This window comes from Pan troglodytes, chromosome 20, assembly GCF_028858775.2.
Source record: "Pan troglodytes isolate AG18354 chromosome 20, NHGRI_mPanTro3-v2.0_pri, whole genome shotgun sequence".
In the NCBI taxonomy this organism is placed as follows: Eukaryota; Metazoa; Chordata; class Mammalia; order Primates; family Hominidae; genus Pan; species Pan troglodytes.
The window spans coordinates 18848003-18873028 of NC_072418.2; the positions used below are offsets into that span (position 1 = coordinate 18848003).

General features: G+C 50.7%; 1 protein-coding gene across 3 annotated transcripts in view; it reads left to right on the forward strand.

Annotated features, from left to right (window-relative positions):
• Nucleotides 1-5544: 5544 nt before the first annotated feature.
• Nucleotides 5545-25026, forward strand: part of AP1M1 (adaptor related protein complex 1 subunit mu 1) — a 37771-nt gene continuing 18289 nt past the window's right edge. The window contains exons 1-6 of one of the 3 annotated variants that reach the window (XM_009434898.4): nucleotides 5773-5995; nucleotides 11380-11536; nucleotides 14264-14331; nucleotides 15941-16071; nucleotides 16950-17097; nucleotides 18280-18315. In XM_009434898.4, the coding sequence (XP_009433173.1) occupies nucleotides 5954-5995; nucleotides 11380-11536; nucleotides 14264-14331; nucleotides 15941-16071; nucleotides 16950-17097; nucleotides 18280-18315 (582 nt within the window). In that variant the 5' untranslated portion in view covers nucleotides 5773-5953. Of the gene's footprint in view, nucleotides 5996-11379; nucleotides 11537-14263; nucleotides 14332-15940; nucleotides 16072-16949; nucleotides 17098-18279; nucleotides 18316-25026 lie in introns of all 3 variants that reach the window. The other 2 variants (XM_009434899.4, NM_001246384.1) reach the window with 2 other exon arrangements.

The window sequence follows — 25026 nt, forward strand, 5'->3', positions numbered from 1 at the left end:
GTCTGAGTGTCTTTTTTTTTTTTTTCCCAGACAGAGTTTCACTCTCTTGCCCAGTCTGGAGTGCAGTGGCGTAATCTTGGCTCACTGCAACCTCCACTTCCCAGGTTCAAGTGATTGTCCTGCCTCAGCCTCCCAAGTAGCTGGGACTAGAGGCAACCACGACTACGCCTGGCTAATTTTTGTATTTTTAGTTAGAAATGGGATTTTTCCATATTGGCCAGGCTGATCTCGAACTCCTGACCTCAAGTGATCTGCCGCCTCAGCCTCCCAAAGCGCTGAGTGTCCTCTTATAGGCTGTTTGTCACCAAAATGTCTTTTGGATTTGTGGCACAGAAAAATATTCATACTGGAAAACGGCAACGCAGGTGGAAAAATTTCGATGGCACATCTGTTCCCGCCTATGGTTCACACCTAAGAGAGATGACACACACTCTCATTAGCAGTGGCTTTTGCCAGTGATTCTCCCATGGCCTGGTGGAAAGACAGTTTCAGACCTTTTCCATCCACAAGCTAGCAGCAGGAGTCTGCATTATGTACTACTGTGGAAACCCTTTATTAGTATAGTGGAAAGGTAGTTATTTCAGCTCTTTCCCTGCATAACAAACGGCTCCAAAAGGCAGTGGCTTAAAACAACAAAAATGTATTTTTATTTTATTTTATTTTATTTTTTTGAGATGGAGTCTTGCTCTGTTGCCCAGGCTGCAGTGCAATGACGCGATCTCGGCTCCCTGCAACCTCCACCTCCCGGGTTCAAGCAATTCTCCTGCCTCAGCCTCCCAAGTAGCTGGGATTATAGGTGCGTGCCACCACGCCCAGCTAATTTTTGTATTTTTAGTAGCAACAGGGTTTCACCGTTTTGGCCAGGATGGTTTCGATCTCTTGACCTCGTGATCCACCTGCCTCAGCCTCCCAAAGTGCTAGGATTATAGGTGTGAGCCACCACGCCCGGCCAAAAATTTATTTATTATCACAACTCTGGGTTGACTGTGCTAGGCTGGAGGATTCTGTTCCATGGAGTGTAGTTCAGTTCACTCATTTAGTTGTGTTGGCTTTCCCGGGGCCAGAAAGTCCAGGGTGGCATCTCACCCTCCAGGATCTCCCTCCACAAAGCCTATTTCTTTATTATTGCTGTTATTATTATTATTTTATTTATTTATTTATTTTGAGACAGAGTCTCGCTGTGTCGCCCAGGCTGGAGTGCAGTGGTGCGATCTCAGCTCACTGCAACCTCCGCCTCCCTGGTTCAAGTGACTCTCCTGCCTCAGCCTCCTGAGTAGCTAGAATTGCAGGCACCCACCACCACGCCCGGCTAATTTTTGTATGTTAGTAAAGACAGGGTTTTACCATGTTGGCCAGGCTGCTCTCGAACTCCTGACCTCAAGTGAGTCGCCTGCCTCAGCCTCCCAAAGTGCTGGGATTACAGACATCAGCCACCACGCCCGGCCTACATAGCCTATTTCAGCAGCCAAAACAAGCCATGTAGCCAAACCCGGAGTCTGGCAGGGAACTCCACAAGGGCATGAACACTAGGAGGTGTGGTTTACTGGGATCCAATACCCTTACAGTCCACCACCACTGTCCTCAAATTTACATTAGAATCACCTGGGGAGCATTAAAAACCGCCAAGTTCTGGTGCCAGGCACAGTGCGACGTATGCAAATGTAATCCCAGCTGCTCAGGAGGCTGAGGCTGGAGGGTTGCCTGAGCCCAGGAGTTCAAAGCAAGCCTGGAGAACAGAGATTCTTATTGTGTGTAGGGAGTGTTGTGGCAGGCCAGGTCTCACTAATGCAGGCCTCCGGCCTTCGTAATGACTGTTTAAGTACTGACTAAGTGGTTAATTTTTTTTTTTTTTTTTGGAGATGGCATTTCGCTCGTCGCCCAGGCTGGAGTGCATTGGTGCGATCTCGGCTCACTGCAACTCTGCCTCCCGGGTTCAAGCAATTCTCCTGCCTCTCAGCCTCCGGAGTAGCTGGGATTCCAGGCATGCACCACCGTGCCCGGCTAATTTTTGTATTTCTAGTAGAGACAGGGTTTCGGTATGTTGGCCAGGCTGGTCTCAAACTCTCCTGACCTCAGGTGATCCACCTGCCTCGGCCTCCCAAAGTGCTGCGATTACAGGCGTGAACCACCATGCCCAGCCAAGAGAGGCTTTTGATACTAATTGCCCAGTGATTAAGCTCTAGAAGGAATCCGATGAGATGTCAGGACTATTATTATTATCATTATTATTATTTTGAGATGGGGTCTCATTCTCTTGCCCAGGCTGGAGTGCAGTGGTGTGATCACGGCTCACTGCAGCTTTGACCTCCCAGGCTGAAGTGATCCTCCCACCTCGACCTCCTGAGTAGCTGGGATCACAAGTGTACATCACCATACCCAGCTGATTTATTTATCTCTTTGTAGAGATAGGGTCTCCCTATGTTGCCCAGGTCTCAAACTACTGGCCTCAACCTCAAGTGATCCTCCTGCCTCGGCCTCCCAAAGTGTTGGGATTGTGGGTGTAAGCCACCAAGCCCAGCCACAACTGTGACTTTCCACTGCTCAGGAAGAACATCAGGGTCTGTTCAGCAAGAGTTAACAGAAATAGACGCGATATGTAACAAACCCTATTGGACCTAGTCTCATATTTTGCCCGATTTATTGTAATGTTTTAGAGATCTTACTCTGTTGCCCAGGCTGGAGTACAGTGATGCCACTATAGCTCACTGCAGCCTTGTCAACCTCCCAGGTTCAAGTGATTCTTCTGTTTCAGCCTCCCAAGTAGCTGGGACTACAAGTGTGTGCCACCACACTCAGCTAATTTTTGTATTTTTTGTAGAGATGGGGTTTCATCATGTTCCCCAGGCTAGTCTGAAACTCCTGGACTCAAGTGATCCTCCTGTCTCTGTCTCCCAAAGTGCTGGGATTACAGGCATGAGCCATAGAACCAAGCAACTTTTTTTTTTTTTTGAGACTCAGTCTCAAAAAGATAAAATAAAAAAAGAAAGAAAGATCATACCTATTATGATACACCAGGGTTTCTCAAATTTTGTTTCCTATTAGCATCATCTGGGGAGCTTGGAAAAAATCCCAATAACCAGGCTGGGCGCAGTGGCTCATGCCTTTAATCCCAGCACTTTGGGAGGCCAAGGCGAGCAGATCACTTGAGCCGAGGTGTTTGAGACCAGCCTGGGCAACATGGGGAAACCCCATCTGTACAAAAATCGCAAAATTAAGCCTGGCCAACATAGTGAAACCCCATTTTTACTAAAAATACAAAAACTGATCTGGGCCTGGTGGCACACATCTGTAGTCCCAGCTACTCAGGAGGCTGAGGTTGGAGGATCGCTTGAACCCAGGAGGCAGAAGTTGCAATGAGCTGCTGAGATTGCACCACTGCACTCCGGCCTGGGTGACAGAGCGAGACCCTGTTTCAAAAAAAAAAAGCAGAATTAGCTGGCCTTGATGGTGTGCATCTGTAGTCCCAGCTGAGCCAAGGAGGTGAAGGTTGCAGTGAGCCGAGATTGCACCAGTGCACTCCAGCCTGGTGACAGGATAAGACCTTGCCTCAAAAAAAAAAAGAAAAGAAAAGAAGGCCAGGCGTGGTGACTCACACCTGTAATCCCAGCACTTTGGGAGGTGGGGCGGGCGGATCACAAGGTCAAGAGATCAAGACCATCCTAGCCAACATGGTGAAACCCCGTCTCTACTAAAAATACAAAAATTAGCTGGGCATGGTGGCAGGCACCTATAGTTCCAGCTACTTGGGAGGCTGAGGCAGGAGAATCACTTGAACCTGGAAGGCAGAGGTTGCAGTGAGCCGAGATCGTGTCACTGCATGCCAGCCTGGTGACAGAGTGAGACTCTGTCTCAAAAAAAAAATTAAAAAAAAGAAAAATCCCAATAACCAAACCCTGGCCCAGACCAATAAAAACAAAATCTCTATACATGGCTTTCAGGCCTCAGTGGTTCTTATTGTGTGTGTTGTATTGGGGGGGCTTTTGAGACCCCCACTCCTAACCTGTTCCCAGACCAAACTGAGGGTTGGGCTTCTATATCTCACAGCCCAATAATGAGACACAGATGAACTAGGGAGGAAGAGAGTTTTTATTTCTGTAACTGGTTACAGGGAGAAGGCCTGGAAAATATCACCAGACCAACTCAAAATTACAAAGTCTTCCAGAGCTCATATACCTTCTAAGCTATATGTCTACGTGTAGGTGTGCATTCATCTAAAGACGTAAGTAAGTTATAGTCTTTTAACCCATAACTAAGATCTGAGTCCTGAAGACCTTCCTCTGGAGCCTCAGTAAATTTACTTAATCTAAGTGGGTCCAGGTGCTGGGGTGATTACCCTTATCTTATCTCCTGCTAAATCATGGAGGTTTGGGGGAGTTCCTTCAAACCCCAATAAACTTGTTTGTGGAGGCCTGAGGAGTTTCTTCAGACCGCCAATAAAGCTTGTTTAATCCTAAAAGGGTCCTGTTAAGAATTCCTTCATTATCTTGTCATGCTTCAAGGCCCAGGAAAGGCCTAGGCACAACTCTGGGTGGGCTTTTGTTACATCCCAGCCTTTGTATAAGGGCACTGGCTCTCTTATCTTTTAATATTTAACTTAACCCTTGTAATCCCAGCACTTTGGGAGGCCGAGGTGGGTGGATCACGTGAGGTCAGGAGTTTGAGACAAGCCTGGCCAACATGGTGAAACCACGTCTCTACTAAAAATACAAAAATTAGCTAGGTGTGGTGGCACATGCCTGTAATCCCAGCCACTTGAGAGGCTGACACACAAGAGAATCACTTGAACCCAGGAGGCAGAGGTTGCAGTGAGCCGAGATCATGCCATTGCACTCCAGCCTGGGTGACAGAGTGAGACTCCGTCTCAAAAAAAAAAAAAAAAAAAAAAAAAGCAAACAACAAAAACCCTCTCTTGGCTGCTTGCTCTGTGCCTTGAGCAAGAATCCTTCCAGCCCAGGAGTCACTTAGCAGTCTTCAAACATTCTAGTTTGCTTCTCTAGAGTTTCGGTCACATTTCTTTCCTGAGCAAAAGACTATATAATTACCGAGTTGCAAAAATCATCTTTCCAAACGCCAAAACGGAGATAAGACAGAAAATAAAAGATGTGAGAGGCAGGCATCCTGGGTAAATCACTCTGGTATTGCAGGGTTGGGATCCCCAGGGTACTATGATGGCTAACTGGAACAGAATGCAGGCATTTCTCCAAAGCCCAAGAGTTCATAAAAGCAAATTAAATATGATTCAATGGATTAATCAAGGGCCACCAGTTGCATTACCGATTACTAACTTTGCAGAAATTAAACACGGTATGTTGGGTCAAGGTTCAGTGAGGCTGGTTTTCATAACATTCCAGGCAATAAACAGGCACACTCATTCATTGATAAATGTTGACAATGACAGGTGGTGACTGTTGATAAGGTTTGATTGCCATTCAGAAAGTTTGACCTCTTTCCAAGTAACCACGACCTTACCTCTCTGTTTTGAGCTTATCACAATTGGTGACTGTACACTTGTTTCATAGACTTCCCCACCAGACTGTGAGCTCCATAGGGCTGGGCCCCAGGTCGGTTTCACCACCAGGCTCTCTCGCCTAACTCGGCCCACGGGAGGCCGTTTCCAGCTGCTCTGGCTCCATAGCTCAGCCTGGCAGCGGCCACTGGGTGCCCTGATTTGGTCGGCCCCGCCCCACCGGGCCTTACTTCCGGGATGCTTCAGGCGGGAGCAAGAAACATGGTTACATACGACGTAATGCGCCTGCGCACCGTCCGTCCTGCGCCTGCGCATTCCTGACAGCACCTCCCGGACCGGACATAACGGTCCCCGCGCGGCTCCCCGAACCGGAAGTGGAGGTGAGCTGTCGCGGGCGGCGCCCGGCCTTGCTCAACGCCCAGCAGTCCCCACCGTCGCTGCCGCCGCCACCGCCCTCGGCCGCTGCCGAGGCCTCCTGCAGCCATCATGTCCGCCAGCGCCGTCTACGTGCTGGACCTGAAGGGCAAGGTACTGAGGGCTCCCCACCCTCCCTGTTGCCAGGCAACCGGCAGGGGCCTCGGCCCGCGGGGACCCACCCTGTTGCTAGGTAACCGGCTTATGAGCCCCATCCTGGTGTGAGGCAGAGAGGCCGGTAGACCTCACCTGAGAGCCCCATCCTGTTTCTGGGTAACCGGGCGGGGGTCTTAAGTGGGTAATCCCCGCCCTGTTGCTAGGTAACGCGGTGGGCTGCAGCCACTGCGTTGCCAGGTAACTGACTGCACCGCCCTCTGCTCCCCGGCGCCGGGGCCGGGGGCTCGGGCCTCGGTGGAGGACCCAGAAGGGGGGCCGCAGCCGGCCTCGGAGCCAGGCAGGGCGTCCAGGGGCTGCGCGACCCTTGGCCGGGGGTGGCGAGGCGTGGCGGGGACTGGGTGCTCTCGAGCCAGTCCCGCCTTCTCAGGGCGTTGCAGCTTCTGTTTATCGTGCACTTTCTCTCAGTAGGAATTTCTCCACGTTCATTGTGATAGTGAGTTACAAGGGTTAGGTGAGGTGAGTGGTGATCACGAGTGCCGTTTTATAGAGGGAGAAACTGAGGCAGGGAGGTGAAGCAACCTGACCAAGGTCACAATGGTCACAGAGAAGTAGCAAGTCTAGGAGTCCGATCCAGAATCATTCGTTTATTCAGCTGATATCTGGGGAGCACCTACTAATGCCGGGCAGGGTACTAAGCCTGGGGTCGATTTGTGTTTAGCAAAAAACAGTCCCTTTTTGTTTTGTTTTGTTTTTGAGATAGTGTCATGCTCAGTCGTCCAGTCTGGAGTGTAGTGGTGCAATCTCCACTCACTGCAACCTCCGCCTCCCGGGTTCAAGCAATTTTCCTGCCTCAGCCTCCCAAGTAGCTGGGATTACAGGCACCTGCCACTACGCCGAGCTAAATTTTGTATTTTTAGTAGAGGCGGGGTTTCACCATGTTGACCAGGCTGGTCTCGAACTCTTGACCTCGAGTGATCCACCTGTCTTAGCCTCCCAAAGTGCTGGGATTACAGGCGTGAGTCATGTGCCAGGGCTCAACAATCTGTGTTCTTACGGTGTTCACAGGCTGGTAGGGGAGATGGATACCCATCTCCAAAAACACAAATAAATGTCAATTGCAGTGGTGTTGCGGGGCGAGTGTGTTATACAGACAGTCAGCCTCAGCCCGAGGATGAGAGAGGGTTTCCCTGAGGAGGGGTGACAAATGGACCAGAGACACCAGGGAGCTGGACATAAACTAGAACCCAGGCATCTTCCCCAGAGGATCTGAGAAAACTTTAAGAAGGGATTGTCCCCGCCTTTTAGAAATGGTCCTCTGCCTTCTCCTAAGTCCATCCCAGGTGCAAGGCAGGTGGCTGCCTGGCCTGTTGCATGTGGAAGCAACAAGAACTGGTCCAACAATGTGAAGCCCAACATTGATCAGTGAGAGAAACAAACGTGGGTGTCAGGTCCTAGGTGAGGCGGGCAGGGGTGAGCCCTAAAGCAGCTGAGAGTGAAGAGGTGAAATGGCTGCCCCTTCCCGCCCCACCCCACCCCCAGCACTTTCCTGAAGTCCCTTGAGTGGGTGCCTGCTCTGGAAGCCGCCCAAAGTCAACAACTGGTGAGACCCAGTGCTGGGCTTCCCTCCCCCGCCTTCTTGGAAGGAGGGAAGACACCCGTCTTAGAGCACGCCAGGGGCTGGGTGGTGCGGTGTACCCTGAGTCCTGGTGGAATGAGTCTTGCTTCCACCCTGGCCACTGCCTCCCCAGAGGTGCCAGTGGGCTGCCTGTCTTGGCTTGCTTATTCCTTCAGCAAACATTTCATGAGCACCTAGCATGCACCCTGCCCTGTGCCGGGCATAGGGTGTCCATTGGCGCTGTGGCTGTGGTGTTAGGGGTGAGCTCAAAACCCATCCCTGCTGCTCAGCTGTGTGACCTGGGACAGGCACCTTCTCCTGTCTGAGCCTCGCTTTCCTCACTGGTCAAAAGAGGCTTTTATGGAGTTATTGTGCAGATTTGCTGAGCAGATGCATGAGACAGGCTCAGCACCACCCATGGTCCATGTTAGCTTTCCCAGGCCTCTCGGTCTAGCAGGGGAGTCACCTAGAAGCAGAGACATTACCACACAGTTGGATCCAGGCAGCCACAGGGGCAGGAACAAGGTCCCAAGTCCTGCAGTTGCTCAACCTCATCTTTAGCCAGTGGAAGGGGGAGGTGGTTATGAAAGGCTCCCTGAAGAGGGCGACGCTGGAAGTAGGTTTGGAAGGCACGATCATGTGGAAAAGAGGTGTTGCAAGGGGCAGCCTGCTGGGGCTGCCAAGCCAGAAGTCCTGGCTAATGCTGAGATGGGAGAGAGGGACCAAGGGGACCACTTCAGTTCCAACCAGGGGCCACCGTGAGGAGACCGTAGCCCAGAGAGGCATGATCAGACCTGCCTTTCAGAAAGATCCCCAAGGCAGCCGTGGGCTTCCTTCCCTTCCTCTGCAACCATGATGCCCTTTCTTATTCCACGACCCACGGACCTCCTGTTTCCAAAGTCAGCCTCGTGAGCCGACTGCATTTAATCAACAATAAAGCACACTGAGAAATTCATGGCCACGTGTCTGGTCACCGAGGACACCAGCGTGGCCACACTGGGCTGGGAGGAAGCTGTCCTAGTAGGAAGCTTCTCCGCTTTATCTAACTGGCTTCTCAGCAGCTTCTGACACCACTAACCACCTCCTCTTCAGTGCTCCCTTCCGCTTCCAGGAGGCTGCGCTCTGGGGTGTTTCCTCCTGTTTCTCGCACTGCCTACTTTCCTCCTTTTCTGCCCTCCCCAGGTCTGTGGAGCGGCGCAGGCCTACGCGTGCCTCCCCATGCTGTCACTCTTCCCAGGTGGGCTTTGACTCATGTTCATGGGCCGGTGACTCTCAATTTTGTTCATAGCATTTCTCTGGAGATCTAATGGCCTCTGGGACACTAGAGAGGTCCTGCCGCCACCACAAATTCAGCATTCTTCTAAATGCACTCCCTGTACCTGCTCTCTCTCCATTTCAGTGATGCCATCACCCATTCAGCCATCTGCACAAGAGACCTGGACGTTATCCTCGCCTCCTTTGTCTCCTCACCCCTGTATTCACTTCACAAATGTTTACTGAGCACCTACTATGGGCCAGGCCCCGTTCTGGGTGCTGGAAAACAGCTGTGAATGAGACAGGAGTAGTTACTGTTCTCAGGGGATGTCAGACAGTAAACGAGGATAGAAATAAATGTTTAATGCACCAGGTGATAGGGATAAAGCAGGGGTCAGGGTACAGAGGGATGGGACATGATCTCAGCCAGAGCAAGCAGGGAGGATTTCTTTTTTTTTTTTTTTTTTTTTTTTTTTTTTTGAGATGGAGTTACGTTCTGTCACCCAAGCTGGAGTGCAATGGTACAATCTTGGCTCACTGCAACCTCTGCCTCCCAGGTTCAAGTGATTCTCCTGCCTCAGCCTCCCAAGTAGCTGGGACTACAGGCATGCACCACCACGCCTGGCTAATTTTGTATTTTTAGTAGAGACGGGGTTTCACCATATTGGTCAGGCTGGTCTCAAACTCCTGACTTCAGATGATCCGCCTGCCTCAGCCTCCCAAAGTGCTGGGATTACAGGCGTGAGCCACCGCGCCCAGCTGGGAGGACTTCCTAGAGGAGGTGTTATTTGAGCTGAGGCTTGAGAAATGAGAAGAGCCAGGTCAGGGCAAAGGCCCGAGGTGGGAACAGATGTGGATCACTCAGAGAGCAGCTAAGGGGCCAGGCTGGAGCAGAGTGAACCAGGGCAGCGCAGGCAGAGAGGCGTCAGAGGGGCTGTGAGGAGCCAGACCACGCTGGTCCTTGGGAGCCACGGGGACGGGCTTGGGCTTTGTTCTCAGTGCCGGGGAGGCTGGGGTAAGTGGCAGTTCAGCAGTGGGGGAGAGACCCCATCTGGCTTCTGTGTAGGAAGAGCCATGTCACCCTTTGTGAGGAAGGACCTGGGAGGTCAAGAGTGACAGCACGGGGAGGGGCTGTTCCATCACCTGCCTCCCTCCAATCAGTTCCACAGGCCACGAAGCAGACACTAGGAAAGGAAGGTGCCACCCCGCACCACCCCCAGTCTCGCCTTGAGAGAATAAAGGCAGCATGTGATGAAATGCCAAGTTCTGAGGCAGGTGGTTCCCAGGATGGTCAGCGCCGCGATGGCCTTCTCAGCATGTTGCTGAGTCCTGCAGCTGGCTGTCCTGCAGGCCCCAGGAGCTGCAGCTGCTCCAGGCAGCATCTCCAACCGCAGCCATGCCCAGGCTAGCAAAACATCAGACCTCCTTTTTATTCTTTAATGAGGTATAATTTACATTAATAACCTGCACTTATCTAAAGTGTACAATTTGATGAGCGCAGTCATGTGGGAAGCCATAACCACACATTCCATCACCCCCGAAAGCTTCCTCACACCCCTTTGCTCTCTAGCCCCATCCCTAGGCACCCACCGATGTGTTTTTCATCACCATTTTCTAGGATTTTATACACGTGCAGTCATGCAGGACGAGCTCTCATTTGTCTGGTTTCTCTCAGCCAGCACAGTGATTCTGATGCGCCTGTGTATCGGGAGTCTGATCCCTTTCGTTGCTGAGGCATGCTTCTCATGGTGTGCATGGACACAGTTTGTTTCTAGTTCATCTGCTGAAGGACATTGGCATTGTTTCTAGTCTGGGTCTGTTTCAATTAAAGCTGCTGTTAAGATTCTCGTGCTAGTGTTTGTGCAGACATGTGGTTTCATTTCTCTTGGGTAAATACCAGAGAGAGGAATGACTGGATCGTATGGTAACTCTGGGTTTCACTTTTTGAGAAACTGCCAGACTACACCAAAGTAGTTGTCCCATTTTCCATTCCTATCAGCAGTGGACAGGGGTTCTGGATGCTGTATATCCTGACCCACAGGCTATGAAAGAGAGAGACCAGGAAGAGGGCTTCTCCCTTCAGGCCACCTGTGGACTTCAGTAAATACGAACCTTCAGTGGGAGTGGGCGCCCTGACACAGGCGGGAGAGCAGGGTGCATTGGCCCAGCAAAGGCTCTGAGAAGGTCTGCGTTGAGAGCTTGTGAGGCATTGCTTAACCTGATGTCTCTGGGTGATTTCAGTCCTGGACCTTTGCTGCAGAGTTCCCCTCTACCCTCACCCTGCGAAGAACTGCAGTGGCCCCTGTGGGCATTCACGCTGGGAGATGCTCTTCTCTAGGAATTCCCTGGGGGATGGAGATCAGAACGGCCTCAAGTCCTGCTCTTTTGCGGATAGCGGCCATGACCGGAGTCCCCAGAGGGAAGCAGGGTGGTGCATCTCACCCCGTGCCCCAAGCCCCCAGATTGTAGAACTGAAAATGCAAGCATCTTTTCTCTTCCTTCCCCACCCCAGGTGCTCATCTGCCGGAACTACCGTGGCGACGTGGACATGTCGGAGGTGGAGCACTTCATGCCCATCCTGATGGAGAAGGAGGAGGAGGGGATGCTGTCGCCCATCCTGGCCCACGGGGGGGTCCGTTTCATGTGGATCAAACACAACAACCTGTATCGTATCCCTTTGCTGGGGGTGCTCCCAGGGGACTCCTGTGTGGGTGTTGGTGTGTGTGCATATCCACACGCCTGCAAGCAGGGCTGGTTTGTGCACAGCGCGAGCATTGGACACAGCCATGCCCTCGTGGAGCTCCCTGCTGCCTGCAGAGACAGGCAGAGAATGCACGATGACATCTGTGATGGGTATGGGGAGAGGAGCGGGTGTGACTTGAACCTCTTCAGCCCAGGGGCTCAGGAAGGGAAGTGACACCCTGGAGGAAGCCTGCAGGGAGGCCTGGCTTCTGCCAGCTGGAGGGGTGGGCAGGCACTAGGTGTGGGTGAAGGCTCTGCAGGGAAGAGGCTCATTCCAGCAGCTGCAGTTGGGGTGGCTGGAGAGGGGGCGTGTAGCAGCAGCGAGGCTGGATTGGTCAGCGGGGTCTGGGGTCTCAAAGAACATCATCTGAAATGTGACAGGAAGTCTCTGGAGGCTTTTAGATGTGCGTCTTCTGAAGGTTTCTGGCTGCTGAGTTGGGCAAGACTGTGGGGACAGGAGAGGACATGGGTAGGTGGGGAGTAGGCTGGGGCCATCGTGCAGGTGGGAGGGGAAGTGGCCTGGACCACGGAGGGGTGGTGGGGTACAGCCCCGCCCAGATCTCAGAGCCCCCCACCCTTCCTGTCCTTGGGCCCATGGGGAGACTTGGCCAAGCCAGTTTCTATCCAGGAGGTCTAACTGGCCACCCCACGGCTTTGGGCAGACCCGCAAGCCCATCTCAGTACCCACACTACTGCGGAAGGGCCTGCTTTGCCACTCACAGCCCGTTTGAGCCCCAGCTCCAGCAGCCATGGGGGAACCCTCACCTTCCCACAGTTCAGTGGGAACAACGACCCTTCACTGCAGGACCATTCGGGTCAGTTGAACTGACTTGTGCATATTGCTCCCAGCAGGCATGGGCTCTGTGCCCTTTCCTGTGTTCTTGGAGACACTTGGGGCCTTGCCAGTACAGTGTGGCCAACGGGCCAGAATATCCCCTGGGAGCCCTTTGGAAATGCAGAATCCCAGGCTCCACCCAGCCCTGCCCCGTCAGAATCTGCATTGTAGGAAGATTTGTTCCTGGTGGCCGGTGTGCACGTTCCCATGTGGGCCGTGCTGGCCCAGGGCTCCCTGTGGTGTGCCTCTGTGTAGATTTCACCTGGCTCTGGAAGGCCCTGAGAATAGCTCTGAAGATGATCTTAGGTGGCTTTTTTTTTCTTTTTTTTGAGACGGAGTCTCGCTCTGTCGCCCAGGCTGGAGTGCAGTGGCGCGATCTGGGCTCACTGCAAGCTCCGCTTCCCGGGTTCACGCTATTCTCCTGCCTCAGCCTCCCGAGTAGCTGGGACTACAGGTGCCCGCCACCACGCCCAGCTAATTTTTTTGTATTTTTTTAGTAGAGACAGGGTTTCACCATGTTAGCCAGGATGGTCTCGATCTCCTGACCTCGTGATCCGCCTGCCTCAGCCTCCCAAAATGCTGGAATTACAGTCGTGAGCCACTGCGCCCGGCCTAGGTGGCTTTTAACCCAGGGAATTGACAGTCCTCTGAAGCCGCCCAGGTATTGGGAGAGGGAGAGGTGGCTGTGGTCTGAGCTCAGCACGAACCATCAGATCAGTTTCTGGTTGGGCCCCCACATTTCACACCTGGGCATCTAGTGAAGAGACAGGGAGGGCTCACCCCTCTGGCTTAGTGGACATCGTTTCACCCCCAGCCGGGACAGTGCTCAGCAAGGCCGTGGCTGAGAGGCACCCATGAAGGTGAGAGGCCCCCACTGCCCCTGCTTATAAAGCATCAGGGGAGGGCACATTGCCAGGCAGCAGGAGGGAGGCCAGCACTCGTTTGACTGGGCCAGCGTCCCTTTCCTGGGCCCCTGTGCTGTGCTGGGGTGAGGCGGGAAGGGAGAGGATACAGCCCCCGCCCTCCCTCCTAGAGCTCACTGCTGGGCAGACGAGCCAGGCAGCACAGATGTGCCATGAACAGGGATGTCCAGGGTGCAGTGCATGGGCCTACAAAGGAAGAACCAGCCTTCTCTGGCAGCCCGGGGGCCCATTAGGGAAAAAGGAATAGGAAGCGCCCAGCACACACTGACCCTGGGAGGCAGGGGCTGGCTCCTGTGGCAGAAGGGAACATCTGTGCCAGACATCTCACCTACATTGCCTTGGTGAGTTCATTCACAGACCCCCATTACACAGGAGAGAAATATCGAGGTTTCTCTAGAAAGGTTTATTTCATGGGCCAAGGCTTGTGTTTCCAAAGCCAGGAAGGGCTGAAGCCAGAATTGGCCCTGGCTGCTTGCCACAGAGTTTGGCCGGGGGACCCTGGACCTCAGCAGGGTCATGATGAGGTCGGCTTTGGAGGAGCAGGGCCAGTGTGTCCTGCTTTCTGCTCCTGGAATGAGCCTCACTCCCTCCCTGCTCAAGGCAGCCCTTCACCCAGCCGCCGGGACAGGTGCCCTGTGCCACCTGCCATCCCTGTGATTCTCCATCTCAGTGAGTGCTCCCTGGGGCCTGGGAGCGCATCTGGCTGGTGACTCCTGTGTCCCAGGTCTAGCTTGGACCAGGAGCTTTGTAGCCCACCATGGGCCAAGTAAATGGCTGGGAGTGGGGATAGGGAAGGCTCTGAGGGTTGTGAGGGTTAGGGGGTCCCTCCATGAACCAGGATCTTCCAGGCAGCAGCCCCAGCCTCTGAATGCTCCTTAACTGTGGCCGCCATGCAGTGGTTGCCACATCCAAGAAGAACGCGTGCGTGTCGCTGGTCTTTTCTTTCCTCTATAAGGTGGTGCAGGTGAGTCTCGCTTGGAGGGGCCGTGGGCTTGGGTGGCAGTTGTCTTGGCTCTGCTTGTGGACCTCCCCATACCTGGCGACCCTACAGAGAGCTGTGGCATCCCCAGGGAGCGCGGCTGGAAGCCCAGGAAGTGGGAAAGGGGAGTCCCAACCCCCCATGCCTGTGGAATTCTATAGCTCACGTTGCTCCCCTACCCTGGGGAAGAAAGGAAAGTGAACAGGAAAAGGTAGGGCTCAGAGCAGGGGTGCCCTGACCCTGGAAGGGACAAGCAGGGGTCAGCGAGCTTTGGAAGGATGTGGGGTGACCAGCTGGATGGGGCTGAAATAACCAGCAGAGCTGCAGAGCTGAGCCCACCTCAGAATCTCCCAGGGGGATCTCAAGGCACAGATGCCTGACGCCCACCTTGGAGAGAGCTGACACGCCAGGCCCAGGCTGCCAGTGAGACGCAGATAGCAGCCAGGGCGAAGGCCCTGGAACAGGTGTGTGTGGTGCAGCCAGGGAGGCCGGCATGCGTGTGGCAGAGTGTGAGGCTGAGGTCAGCTGGGAAGAGGGCGGATTATACAGGAGTGTGGATTTCATTCCACTTCTGATGAAAGGTAGTGGAGGGCTTTTAAGCAGGAGACTGACAAGATGTGGTTTGATCTAAAGCAGCCTCTCTGGCTGCTGAGCAGAAGGAGGACTTGAGGCCAGTGAGGAGGCTGCTGCTGGCTTCCTGGAGAGGATGGGCCTGGCCGAGGTGGGCTGTGGGGCTCAGGAAAGTGGGGAACAGGACCCAGGAGGCCTGTGCTGGGCCTGGGAAAGCTTTCGTCCCTCACTGATGCTGCCTGTGCAGAATGTTGGGGAACAGGGGCAAGCCTGGGCGGTGAGGGCTTGGGGAAGGAGCCGAGGGTCACCTGGGAAGGCCCCACGTGCAGGCCGAGGGCTGCCTTCACTGGACCGGTGATGCTGTCACAGGCAGGGCTGGGCCTGGCTGTGCTGCCTGTGGTTTCCAAGCAGAGGCCGGGTGATCACAGTTCTGAAGCGTGCAGGGGTCAGCAGATCAGAGAATGGGGGATGCGGGAAGGGGAAGGTCCTCACCCAAGGGTTGGGCTGTGCCTTTCTGTTTTAGTGACGCTCCTTCCTTCAGCATTTGTGCCTGCAAAAGTGCTTCTAACAGCCCCTCTTCTTTGGCGTCCCTTCCTTAACCTTCTGAGCTTTCCATTGAAATGGGGAAGATGCATCAAGCTTTCCATTGAAATGGGGAAGATGGCAGCCCATCAGGTCCTTGCCTGAGTCACTCCAGACTCAGAAAGGGATGACAGTTACAGTCGCTCAGGAGGGGCTGCCTGCCTGCAGGTGTCTGGGCAGGGAAGAGAATGGGAATGCAGAGCTTCTGAAGGCCTCGGGACATCTGCAGTGGCTCCAGCCTGGCCCCACCCCACAGCCAGCCACTGCTGTCCTCCTGCCCCATAACCTGGGTCCAGGGCCCTGTAGCACGCCACTGAGCCTGGGAAGTAGGCTGTTGGTAGGACTTAGCGGGCAAATGAATGTGTGCAAGCGTTCATTCATTCCTCATCCGTCCGCTCAATGATCTGCCTCCCATCCCTCCCTCCCTCCCCAACCGCCACAGGTGTTTTCCGAGTACTTCAAGGAGCTGGAGGAGGAGAGCATCCGGGACAACTTTGTCATCATCTACGAGCTGCTGGACGAGCTCATGGACTTCGGCTACCCCCAGACCACCGACAGCAAGATCCTGCAGGAGTGAGTGGGCAAGGGTGGGGCCTGGGGCCAGGCCTGGGCGGTGTCATGACATCGACGTCATCAGGTGTGGAAACAGAAGGGGCAAATTTGTGTTCATGTTGTCCCCCACCCGCCTCCCACCTCCACCAGTATTTGGGTTTTTACTAAGTTGTTCTTAGTGGTTTTAATTCGTTTCCTCCTCTACGCCCCCACATAACAGTGCTTTTCCTGCTCCTCGTCTTTACTCTCCATCCACACAGATGCCTTCAGTACCTTGCTACTAAGGAGTCACCTCCCTTGTTTTTACTGTCATAAAATGAGACTGTGATCGAAATCTCCAGTCTTTGGAATCCTGCCCTTCAGATAAGAAACAATGTGAATTAAGTGCTTCCTGGGGGCCAGGCCCCAGCACTTCACATTCACTCGATTCACAGCCTCCCCATATACCGTCTCCCCATTTTACAGGGGGCAAACAAACAGACTCCCAGAGAAGCCTGTGTTCCTAACCGCTGCACCTCCTGCTCCCTCAGGATGGGGTCACCAGGTTACACTCCGAGGCGTCATTTCCATCCACGTGCTCAGCAGGGATGGGAAGCAGCTTACACCCACTTCTTGTTTTCCTTCCCAACATGGTCTTCTTGGTCCCCCAAAATGAGCACTTTAGACTCTATAACTTGAGTGTATTGGCTTTTGGAAATTGTGAAGATTTTTCTGTATGAAGCAGCCCCAGATGAAACCACAGGCTGCCTTTTCTGGAGCTGCTGAAATCCAAGGGCTATTTTCAAGTCGGTCAGAACCTGCCCTGTACCCCCCAACCAACCCTGCCGAAATGTCAAGGCCAGAAGCTGTGGTGTTGGTGCAGGTACCACCTCCTTCACTCTGAGCATGTGGCCCCACAGGTACATCACTCAGGAAGGCCACAAGCTGGAAACAGGGGCCCCGCGGCCACCAGCCACTGTCACCAACGCGGTGTCCTGGCGGTCCGAAGGCATCAAGTATCGGAAGAATGAGGTGTTCTTGGACGTCATCGAGTCTGTCAACCTCTTGGTAGGCCTCTTTTCTTTCCTTCTTCTGTAGGGTTTTATCTCTTCCACGATAGAAATAAACACAGCATTTTAAAACTGGCAAAGCCCCGAGAGCCGTTCTGTGTGGTAACAGATAGCAGGATTCAGTTTGGGCCACTCATTGAAATGTGAGTTTGTCTTATCTTTTTTTTTTGAGACGGAATCTCATTCTGTCGCCCAGGCTAGAGTGTGGTGACACGATCTCGGCTCACTGCAACCTCCGCCTCCCAGGTTCAGGCGATTCTCCTGCCTCAGCCTCCCGTGTAGCTGGGATTATAGGCACCCGCCACCACGCTCGGCTAAAGCTTGTTTTCTTTATTAGCATTTATGCTGACTGAGAATCCATACATGCACATTATTTTTAAAAATTAGAAGCAGGGTATGAGGTTAGAAAGTGAAGGGCTCTTATCAGTCACCATGCACAGAAAAAAAAAAAAGAAACTAAAGGGCCCCTATAATCAGAAAGATTAGGATTTATTCACCGTCACCCTCTCGGGCCTCATTCTGTAGATAGACAGAAACAAGTATATTGATTTTTCTATAAACCTGAGATCATAAGATGTGGTTCTCCTGCAACTTGTTTTTTTGGTGGTGGTTGTTGTTTGGGTTTTGATTTTGCGTTCAGTGTTACTGTTTTGTATATTTTTTTCTTTTGGTTTTTTAATTATGAGGAAAGTTGACGTTTTGAAAATGAATTTTAGCGCTTGTACAGATTTGTGTACCCATCACCACACCCAGGACACAGAACCTCAAAACCTCCTCATGTTGCCCCTTTGTAGCTCCACGCTCCCCTCTTCCCCATTTCCTGGCCACCATTGAACTGTTCTCCATCACTGGAGTCTTCATCGTGTTGTGATTGTCACACGAGCGGCATCATATGTCACCGTAGCTGTCTTTCTGAGATTGTCGTATGAATGGCGTCATACAGTCCTGAGCTCTCGAGTCTGGCTGCTTTAACTCATTCTAATTCTTTGCGATTCATCCAAATCCAATTGTTTTGCATATCAAAAGTCTGTTCCCTTTTATATTTATTTATATTTATTTTCTGTTCTGAACCACAGAAGGACATTTGGGTGGTTTTCCAATCTTTGGCAATTGTCAATAGAGTTGCTAGAAACATGTCGTGTCCAGGTTTATGTGTGGACATAAGTTTTCATCTCTCTAGGGTAAATACCCAGGAGTGGGATGGCTGGGTCACACGGTAAGTGTATGTTTACCTTTATAAGAAACTGCCAAACCATTGCCGTTTTGCATTCTCACCAGCAACAGATGAGGGTTGTGATGACCCCACATCCTTTGTCAGTAGTTTTATTTTTGTCATCCTAATAGGTATGTAGTAGTATGTCAGCATAGTTTTGTGTTTTGTTTTTGTTTTTGTTTTTGAGACACAGTCTCGCTCTTGTCGCCCAGGCTGGAGTGCAATGGCACTATCTCCATTCACTGCAACCTCTGCCTCCCAGGCTTAAGCGATTCTCCTGCCTCAGCCTCCCGAGTAGCTGGGATTACAGGCACCCACCACCAGGCCTGGCTCATTTTTGTATTTTTACTAGAGACGGGGTTTCACCATGTTGGCCAGGCTGGTCTCGAACTCCTGACCTCAGATGATCCACCCGCCTCCGCCTCCCAAAGTGCTGGGATTACAGGTGTGAGCTACCGCGCCTGGCTTATTGCATTTTCTTAATGGCTAATAATGTTGAGCATTGCTTTACGTGTTTCTTTGTCATCTGTATATCCTCTTTGGAGAAATGTCTCTGTGCATCTTTTTAGCATTTTTAAATTGGATTATTTTCATATAGTTGAGCCTTGACAATTCTTTGTGTGTTCCAGATAGAAGTCCTCTGTCAGATAGGTGATTTGCAACTATTTCCCCCCAGTCTGTAGCTTATCTTTTTATTCTCTTAGCAGTGTTTTTTTTTTTTGTTGACAGAGTCTCACTTTGTAGCCCAGGCTGTAGTACAAGTGGCATGATCTTGGCTCAGTGCAACCTCCACCTCCCGGGTTCAAGTGCTTCTCCAGCCTCAGCCTCCCAAGTAGCTGGGATTACAGACGCATGCCACCATGCCCGGCTAATTTTTGTATTTTTAGTCGAGACAGGGTTTCACTATGTTGGTCAGGGTGGTATCGAACTCCTGACCTCAGGTGATCTGCCTTCCTCGGCCTCCCTAAGTGTTGGGATTACAGGCGTCAGCCACCATGCCCAGCCCCCAATACTATATTGAATAGGAGTGGTGAGAGAGGGCATCTTTGTCTTGTGCCAGTTTTCAGGGGGAATGCTTCCAGCTTTTGCCCATTCAGTATGATGTTGGCTATGGATTTGTCATAGATGGCTCTTATTATCTTAGGTATGTTCCTTCAAAACCTAGTTTGTTGGCTGGGCATGGTAGCTCACGCTCTACTAAAAATAGGAAAATTAGCCGGGCGTGGTGATGCGCGCCTGTAATCCCAGCTACTCGGGTGGCTGAGGTGGGAGGATCACTTGAGCCCCAGAGGTAGAGGTTGCAGTGAGTCCAGATTGTGCCACCGCACTCCAGCCTGGGCGACAGAGCAAGACCCTGTTTCAAAAAAAAACAAAAAACAAAACCAAAAAACCCCAGTTTGTTGAGAGTTTTTAACATGAAGAGATGTTGAATTTTATCAAAAGCCTTTTCTGCACCTATTGAGATGATCATGCAGTTTCTGTCTTTAGTTCTATTTATGTGATGAATCATGTTTATTGATTTGCATGTATTGAACCAACCTTGCATCCCAGGGATAAAAGCCTTCTTGATTGTGGTGGATTAGCTTTTTGATGTACTGCTGGATTCAGTTTACTAGTATTTTGTTGAGGATTTTTGCATCAGTGTTCATCAAGGATATTGGCCTGAAGTTTTCTTTTTTTGTTGTATCTCTGCCAGGTTTTGGTATCAGGATGATGCTGGCCTTATAGAATGAGTAGGGGAGGAGTCCCTCCTTCTCAGTTTTTTTGGAATCATTTCAGTAGGAATGGTACCAGCTCTTCTTTGTACATCTGATAGAATTCAGCTGTGAGTCCGTCTGGTCCAGGCTTTTTTTGGTTGTTAGGCTATTTATTACTGATTCAATTTTGGAGCTCATTATTGGTCTGTTCAGGGATTCAGTTTCTCCCTGGTTCCATCTTGGAAGGGTATATGTGTCCGGGAGATTATCCATTTCTTCTAGATTTTCTAGTTAGTGTGCATAGAAGTGTTAATAATAGTCTCTAAGGGTTATTTGTAGTTCTGTGGGGTCAATGGTAATACCCCCTTTGTCATTTCTAATTGTGTTTATTTGGGTTTTCTCTCTTTTCTTAATAGTCTAGCTAGCAGCCTATCTATCTTATTCATTCTTTTAAAACACCAGCTCCTGGCTTACTTGATGTTTTGAATGGTGTTTTTGTGTCTCCGTCTTCTAGAGTTCAGCTGTGACTTTGGTTATTTCTTGTCTTCTGCTAGCTTTGGAGTTGGAGGCTTTTGCTTCGTGAGTTCTTTTAGTTGTGATGTTAGGTTGTTAATTCGAGATCTTTCTAACTTTTTGATGTGGGCATGTAGTGCTGTAAATTTCTCTTAACGCTGCCTTAGCTGTGTCCCAGAGATTCTGGTCTGTTGTATCTTTGTTCTTATTCGTTTCAAATAATTTCTTGAGTTCTGCCTTAATTTCATTATTTACCCAAAAGTAATTCGGGAGCAGGTTGTTTAATTTCCATGTAATTGTATGGGTTTGAGCGATTTTCTTAGTTTTGAATTCTATTTTTATTGATTTATGGTCTGAGAGAGTGGCTGGTATGCTTTTGGTTCTTTTGCATCTGCTGAGGATTATTTTATGTCCAATTGTGTGGTTGTTTTTAGAGTATGTACCATGTACAGATGAGATATATTCTCTCATTTTTGGGTGGAGAGTTCTGTAGATATCTATCAGGTCCAGTTGATCCAGTGCTGAGTTAAGGTCCTGGATATCTTTATTAATTTTCTGCCCCAGTGATCTGTCTAATACTGTCAGTGGGGTGTTGAAATCTCCCACTGTTATTGTGTGGGAGTCTAAGTCTCTTCGTAGGTCTCAAGAACTTGCTTTATGAATCTGAGTGCTCCTGTTGGCTGCATATTTATTTAGGATAGTTAGATCTTGTTGAATTGAATACCTTACCATTATGCAATGCACTTCTTTGTCTTTTTTTGATCTTTGTTGGCTTAAAGTCTGTTTTGTCTGAAATTAAGATTGCAACTCTGCTTTTGTCTGTTTTCTATTTGCTTGGTAGATTTTTCTCCATTTCTTCATTTTGAGTCTGTGGGTGTTATTGCATCTGAGATGGGTCTTTTTTTTTTCTTTTGAGACAGAGTCTTGCTGTGTTGCCCAGGCTGGAGTGCAGTGGCGCAATCTCGGCTCACTGCAACCTCTGTCCCCCAGGTTCAAGCAATTCTCCTGCCTCAGCCTCCCGAATAGTTGGGATTGCAGGCATGCGCCACCACGCCTGGCTGTTTTCTATTTTTAGTAGAGACGAGGTTTCACCATGTTTGCCAGGCTGGTCTCGAACTCCTGACCTCAAGTGATCCACTCGCCTCGGCCTCCCAAAGTGCTGGGATATTACAGGCATGAGCCACTGCACCCAGCCAAGAATGGTGTCTTAAAGGGAGCATATCATTTGGTCTTATTTCTTTATCCAGCTCTTGCCACTCTATGCCTTTTAATTGGGGCATTTAGCCCATTTACATTCAAGGTTAGTATTGATATGCATGTATTTGATCCTGTCATTGTGTTGTTAGCTGTTTATTATGCTGACTTGTTTGTGTGGTTGCTTTATGGTGTTACTGGTCTGTATACTTAAGTGTGTTTTTGTAGTGGCTAGTAATGGCCTTTTCTTTCCTTTTTTTTTTTTTTTTTTTTTTTTGAGACAAAGTCTCGCTGTGTAGCCCAGGCTGGAGTGCCATGGCGTGATCTCGGCTCACTGCAACCTCTGCCTCCCAGGTTCAAGTGATTCTCCTGCCTCAGCCTCCCGAGTAGCTGGGACTACAGGCGCATGCCACCATGCCCAGCTAATTTTTTTTTTTTTTGGTATTTTTAGTAGAGACAGAGTTTCACCATGTTAGCCAGGATGGTCTCGATCTCCTGACCTGACCTCGTGATCCACCTGCCTTGGCCTCCAAAGTGCTGGGATTACAGGCGTGAGCCACTGCACCTGGCCTTTTTTTTTTTTTTTTTTTTTTGAGATGGAGTCTTGCCCTGTCACCCAGGCTGGAGTGCAGTGGCATGATCTCTGCTCACTGCAACCTCTGCCTCCCTGGCTCAAGCAATTCTCCTGCCTTAGCCTCCCGAGTAGCTGGGATTACAGGTACCCACCACCATGACCGGCTAATTTTTGTATTTTTAGTAGATACGGAGTTACACCATGTTGGCCAGACTGGTGTCGAACTCCACACCTCAGGTGATTCGCCTGCCTCAGCCTCCCAAAGTGCTGGGATTACAGACATGAGCCACCACACCCGGCCTTCTTTTCATATTTAGTACTTCTTTCAGGAGCTCTTATAAAGCAGCTCTGCTGGTAAACAAATTCCCTCAGCATTTGCTTGTCTGAAAGGATCTTTTTTATTCTTCTTTTTTTTTGAGACAGGGTCTCATTCTGTTGCTCAGGCTGGAGTGCAGTGGCATGATCATGGCTCACTGCAACCTCTACGTCCCTGGCACAAGCTATTCTCTGGCCTCAGCCTACCAATTAGCTGGGACTATAGGCAGGTACCACCACACCCGGCTAATGTATATGTTTTTGGTAGAGATGGGGTTTTGCCATGTTTCCCAGGCTAGTCTCAGACTCCTGGATTCAGGCACTCCACCCACCTCAGCCTCCTAAAGTGCTGGGATTACAGATTGAGCCACCACACCCAAGTTGAAAACGATCTCATTTCTCCTTTGCTTATGAAGCTTAGTTTGGCCAGATGTGAAATTCTGGATTGGAATTTCTTTAAAAATATTTAATATATTGGCCAGGAGTGGTGGCTTACACCTGTAATCCCAGCACTTTGGGAGGCTGAGGCGGGGGCGGGGGGAGGGGGGAGGGGAGGGGATCACCTGAGGTCAGGAATTCAAGACCAGCCTGGCCAACATGGTGAAACCCGGTCTCTACTGAAAATACAAAAATTAGCAGCATGTGGTGGTGCACGCCTGTAGTCCCAGCTGCTTGGGAGGCTGAGGCAGGAGAATTGCTTGAACCTGGGAGGCGGAGGTTGCAGTGACCTGCTGAGATCCCACCACTGCACTCCAGCCTGGGCCACAGAATGAGACTCCATCTCAAAAAAAAAAAAAAAGAATGTTTAATATAGGCCTCCAATCTCTTCTGGCTTGTAGGGTTTCTGCTGAGAGGCCCACTGCTAGTCTGATGGGCTTCCCTTTGTAGGTGACCTGCTATGTCTGTCTAGCTTCTTTCATTTTGACCCTGGACAATCTGATGATTATGTGTTTTGGGGATGATCTTGTGAAGTATTTTGCAGGGGTTCTCTGCATTCCCTGATTTTGAATATTGGCCTCTCTAGCTAGACTGGGGAAGTTCTCATGGATAGTATCCTGAAATACGTTTTCCAAGTTGCTTCCATTTTCCCCATCTCTTTCAGGGACACCAATGAGTTGTAGATTTGCTCTCTTTTTTAATCCCATATTTCCTGGAGGCTTTGTTCATTCCTTTTCATTATTTTTTCTCTATTCTTATCTGACTGTCTTATTTCAGAAAGCCAGTCTTCAAGCTCTGAGATTCTTTCCTCAGCTTGGTCTGTACTACTGTTAATACTTGTGATTACATTATTAAATTCTTATACTGTGTTTTTCAGCTGTATCAAGTCAGTTACATCATTTTCTATCCTGGCTATTTTGTCTGCCAGCTCATATATTGTTTTATTATGATTCTTAGCCTCCTTAGATTGGGTTTCAATGTTCCTAATCTCAATGATCTTTGTTCCTATCCATATTCTGAAGTCTATTTCTGTCATTTCAGCCATCTGAGCCTAGTTAAGAACTCTTGCTTTGGGAGGCCAAGGTGGGCGGATCACGAGGTCAGGAGATCGAGACCATCCTGGCGAACACGGTGAAACCCCATCTCTACTAAAAATACAAAAAATTAGTCGGGCGTGGTGGCGGGCGCCTGTAGTCCCAGCTACTCGGGAGGCTGAGGCAGGAGAATGGCGTGAACCCGGGAGGCGGAGCTTGCAGTGAGCCGAGATTGCGCCACTGCCCTCCAGCCTGGGCGATAGAGCGAGACTCCGTCTCAAAAAAAAAAAAAAAAAGAACTCTTGCTGGAGAACTACTGCAATTTGGAGGAAAGAGGACACTCTTGTTATTTGAATTGTCAAGAGTCCTTGCGCTGGTTCTTTCTCATTTTTGTGGGCTGATATTCCTTTAGTCTTTGAAGTTGCTGTCCTTTGAATGGGTTTCTTTTTCCTTTATCCTATTTGATGACCCTGTGGGTTTGATTGTGTATAAGGTGGGTTCAGTTGGATGGCTTCATTATTGGAAGATTTTAGGGGACCAAGGCTCAGCTTAGGACTCCTGAACTGCATGCTCTAACTCTGGAGGACTGGTATCCAGCCCTGGCTTTGATCTCTGGCTCCTTCAGGTTAAGAACCTGCTCTGCTAGAGGGGCCAAGCTGCTCCCAGACAGCTGGTCACAACACTCCAATGGGTGGTGCCAGGCAAAGCACTTCATAGGGTAGTGGCAGCGGGATCTGTTCTTGTTTGCATGTGCCAGCGGCAGCACAGCGGGGTGCACGCTCATCGGCTGTGACAGAGTGCTAGTGGATGTCAGGGAGCCAGCCTCTGGAAGGGCATTTGTAGCAGTAGCAGTAGTGGCAGTATGGCTGGGGTGGGGGCAGGGGCCACGCTGGCAACTGTGCACCTGTTCATTGGTGCCGATGGTGGGGTTAGCATGGGGGCACTGGTG